Source organism: Atta colombica, unplaced genomic scaffold (genome assembly GCF_001594045.1).
Source record: "Atta colombica isolate Treedump-2 unplaced genomic scaffold, Acol1.0 scaffold125, whole genome shotgun sequence".
Taxonomy (NCBI): Eukaryota; Metazoa; Arthropoda; class Insecta; order Hymenoptera; family Formicidae; genus Atta; species Atta colombica.
This window is the reverse complement of record NW_017259212.1, coordinates 998,750-1,003,271: the sequence shown is the minus strand read 5'-3', so window position 1 is coordinate 1,003,271 and position 4,522 is coordinate 998,750. Positions and strand designations below refer to the sequence as shown.

Below are 4,522 nucleotides of genomic sequence, written 5' to 3'. Positions count from 1 at the left end.
TTTTTTGTGTTTTGTAATTTTTACACAAATTTTATTATTTTTAAAAATATTACAACAGTAAAAATATTTTATTTAATCTGATCTTGTTTGTATTTAAAAAATGTATAATTTGAAAAAATCACTTTTATTAAATTGTAAGAAGAAAACCAAAATTATTTTTTTTATGAAAAGAAGCAAATATATAGCAGGCATTTTTCAAATAAATTTTTCTATTATTAAGAAAGGAATTTAAAAAATTTATGGAAAAATGAGAAGAAATGATTCTTCTTTCGAAAATTTTCTGAAAAAAAATTTCCATTTTTCATTGCATATTCTTGTAACTTATCTCAAGACCTTTTCAAAACATTATAATAAAGTGTACTTCTTCTTTAAGTACTTTTTGAGTTATAGGACTTGAAAGTTACAATACCATAGGCATTAGCATTATCTAATAAGGTGTCCAATCGATAATTAAAACCTCTTAAATGTTATTCAGGATCATGACCTAGATAACATTTATCAAGATCAAGGTTATCGGAGATTGTTCTTCTTATTTTCATTTTTATTTCTTGTTAAGTTTTCTAATGCATTTATATAGATATAATAAAATAAAATTAAAATATAATGGAAAAATAATGGATTTCTTTTTACTACACCTAATATTAATTAAAGAGGTATATTAAAAAAATATTCATATTAAATTTTTTGATATTTAATTAGTTTGTGTGTAATTTTTAGAGTACAAAAATATTTACAAGTATACTTTCGCACTTGTAAATATTCTTGTACTTTAAATGTTCAAAATTAAACCAATCTTAGCAAATTTTTTTTATATGAGCGTTGAAATTTTATCTTTTAATGTTTATTATAAAGATAAATAAATATTTACTAATTACATCATTCGGTTAATCGCGCTACCACGATTAAATTGTAAAATTGCATATTCACTATCCTGATTAAAATATTCCAATTAGAATTTTTTTAAATATTCTACATCGATATATTCTTGATGATTATTACTCCAATGTCTTGATGATTATTACGTCACTTCGTGACGTCTTGATGATTATTACGTCACTTCGTGACGTGATGTATAATTACTTTTTTCTGTGAATATTTAGTTTATACTGAAGAGGATCCAAATTAGAATCGAAACGTATATATATTTATCTTTTTTAATAAAGTATATTTAATTACACACCCACAATCTGTATTGGCTCTCAAAGGCTTTTCTTTAATATTTTGATAAACAACCAAAAAATGCAAGTCAAATATCATTCAAGTCAAATAATGTACTTTTTTAATTTAAAAAATGGCATAATTAGTTAAGTTAAAAATTCCAAGTAGAAATATATAATGCTTCCTTATGGTCTATCCGATTGATCTACTTAAAATTTTCTGTTTTATGTAAGCTTATTCCAAGGTTATTCTTTATTTGCAACTAATCAGCAGAAAACTGGAAATATTCTAGAATACAGTAGAGATAAACACAAATGCCTGATTCACTGACGTAGCATATACATTAAAAGATTATATATATATATAATTACAAAGCAATAAGAATATAAATGTTTAAATGAGATAATTACGAACATATGAGATTATAAGTCACATCTTAACAACTTATATTTGCAATGAGAGTTAGTGTTAGTGATGGATATCATTCTATTTTCTTTTGTGTTTGCACTTCATGTTTATATGACCTGTGATTTTGCAACTTTAATCAATTTATTTTTTATATTACAGATGATATAAATACGATGATAGTAGGCTTCAGAACACTTTAGTACGACACATTTAGAGATAGTGTAGACTAACTAAATCAATAAAATGAAGAAAATATTATTTTATATTTGCACTTTTGTGTTCGTTGTAAGTATTTTTTTGTCAAAAATTATATATAAATAGAAGGTTAATTAAAAATGTTTCTAGAGACATAATAAGAGAGTTCTCTTATAACTTAATTTTAAATAAATTATAACTTTTATATTATATTATTGTTACATATATATATAATTAATACACAACACATCACAGCAAACCAAAACGTAATCGTAATATAACTTAGGAGATACATAGAAAGAACAATGATATATTTCTTTGTTATGTTATATAAATATAATAATTATTTAAAATTATAATATAATACACACATCACTCAAAATACATAATATGAATACAATTGTAATCTTTCAACAATTTAATGAACTTTATACGATTGATAAATATAAAATACGTATTATAGATACGTTGAATTTATCCGACTTCCAGCTATCAGGGATGCATTCGAGGAGATACTATTAGCGCTTTTTGTGTCATTTTTTTCCTCGTTTTATATCTAATAAACAATATAAACGAAATGACACAAATAGCTTTAATAATGTCTCTCCAAACACAGCCCTGTAAATTACTTATGATCAAGTTTAATTCAAGACTTAATTCAAAATTTAATGTTATATGACGCTACATTCTTTTTATGCATTTTTTATTATTTATATAGCGTAAATTTTTCATTGTTGTATCTGTTTTGAATATATTTTGTATATTCATATTAAAATATGTAAAAAAAGATTATATTACATAGCAGTAATACATTATTGATACATTTCTGATATAAAATAATATGTTTATACCAGTGTGATATTTATCATTACAAATAATATTACATGTAACATTCTTGATACTCATGTAATATCTACATGTTATATCTACATTAAGTTACATGTGTGGTTTGCTAGGATAATAAAACACACACACACACACACACACACACACACACACACACACACACACACACACACACACACACACATACACACACACACACATATATACATGTATTGCGTATAAAACAGTTTAATCAAAGTAGAAAAATTCACTAAAAAATTCATTAAAAATAAAATTTCGTATCTTTTAGTCTTGTACCATTGACGCGAGGAAATTAGGATCCGACAGTGAAAATTACAATACGTGTTTAACTGAAACTAATGTATCTGATGGTAAGTCTACGAGCACATACGAATTAACATGAAACTAAACGTGGGTTTTTGCTAAATAATGCTAATGCCAGCGGTATTTTATCGAATATTTCAGTGAATGAAAATTGAATAATAAATTGAATAAAATTTTTTTTTACATTTAATAAAAATCAAAAGAAGATAAAGAGAAGAATGTAGTTTCAGTGCACTGGGAGTCAATTTTTGTAACATTAATTGAACTTTGTTAATGTCCTGATTATAAAAATATTAAAATTATATAATAATAATTGTTATTAAAGATTATTTAAAATAAAAATTAGGGAAAAGATTTGTTTTTATTAATAATTTGTATTTTACAGTCTTATTTTATAAATAATTATTTGAATATTTTTCAAAAACTATTAGAGAACTTTTTAATACATAATTACAAAAATAATTTTAATTATTAAAATCTCTATATTAATTGAAGATCAAATAAAAGTTGATACATGATAGTTTAAATATTTATACGAAGACTATTTTATTGCAAATACATATAAAAAAGATTTAAATAAAAATTTATATATTGTGTTTATAATATTTTTTAGAACATCAACAAAATTTTTATAATTCTTTACATGGATACAAAATTTACATTTTTTTTAAATTAAATTTCTAGATGACATGTTAACAGTACACGACATAGCACATGACCAATACAAATCCGAAAATCAAGAAAAACTAAATAAGAATGGTTGTGTCATACAATGTTTATTACAAAAGGGAGGACTGGCAAGTAGTTTTTTATTATTTTCTTAAAAAAGATGTCTGAGCTTTGAAATGTTTAAATAATAAAATGTTGTGAATATTTTAAAATGTTATTTTTCTCATAATATCTTTTATATGATGCTCTATTTTTTTAATATTGATTTTCCAATTGTAAATTTTATTAGTAATTTAATGCTTTTATATATTATTACATTAAACAATATGATTTAAAAAATAACATAAGACTTAATACATGCATTTAAAAAAGTGATCTGATGAATTATCTAATTATTAATGTTTTATAAACTATTTTTGTAAATATTAGATGGAAGATGCAGAATTTAAAGTAGAAAAGATGCATAGCGAATTCATCAAGAAAACAAGTGTTCAACCAGGAGATAAAAGATTGGAAAGTCTGGACACTTGCATAAATGAATGTAAGTTATATACATAATCATATCATATGTGTAATATAATCTAGGTAATGTAGATTTTAATATGTAATTATGTTTAGTGTCTACAATAATAATTATTAAATAAGTTTTCATACATTTAATTATTCTAGTTATTTTAATATTAAGAGAGAATACAATATCCTCACTTTACTTTTTATCACTTACTAATTTTATTTTTTTCTATTTTAGCAAAAGACCTTACAGAAAAATGCGAAAAAGCTTTTCTTATTTCTGCATGTTTCATAAAAGCTGAACATAAGCATAAACATGGACATGATCATGAACATGAATAAATCCGCAAAATAAATATAATTAAGAATGGCTGAAATTAAATTAAAATATTAAAATCTACAGACATTTTCA

At 22.9% G+C, this 4,522-nt stretch overlaps 1 protein-coding gene across 1 annotated transcript; it reads left to right on the top strand.

Moving 5' to 3' along the window:
- Positions 1-1,749: 1,749 nt before the first annotated feature.
- Positions 1,750-4,472, top strand: LOC108694815 (pheromone-binding protein Gp-9-like). Its single transcript, XM_018204488.1, has 5 exons — positions 1,750-1,851; positions 2,897-2,978; positions 3,616-3,728; positions 4,030-4,141; positions 4,349-4,472. The coding sequence occupies exons 1-5, from the start codon at positions 1,810-1,812 to the stop codon at positions 4,450-4,452; spliced, it is 453 nt and encodes a 150-aa protein (XP_018059977.1). The 5' UTR covers positions 1,750-1,809; the 3' UTR covers positions 4,453-4,472.
- Positions 4,473-4,522: the final 50 nt, after the last annotated feature.

Excerpts from the sequence above, each read along its gene's own strand:
- LOC108694815 (XM_018204488.1), top strand. The coding sequence starts at position 1,810 with ATGAAGAAAATATTATTTTATATTTGCACTTTTGTGTTCGTT. Across the intron at positions 1,852-2,896 it reads TTTGCACTTTTGTGTTCGTT|TCTTGTACCATTGACGCGAG; the intron begins GTAAGTATTTTT and ends CGTATCTTTTAG. Across the intron at positions 2,979-3,615 it reads TGAAACTAATGTATCTGATG|ATGACATGTTAACAGTACAC; the intron begins GTAAGTCTACGA and ends TTAAATTTCTAG.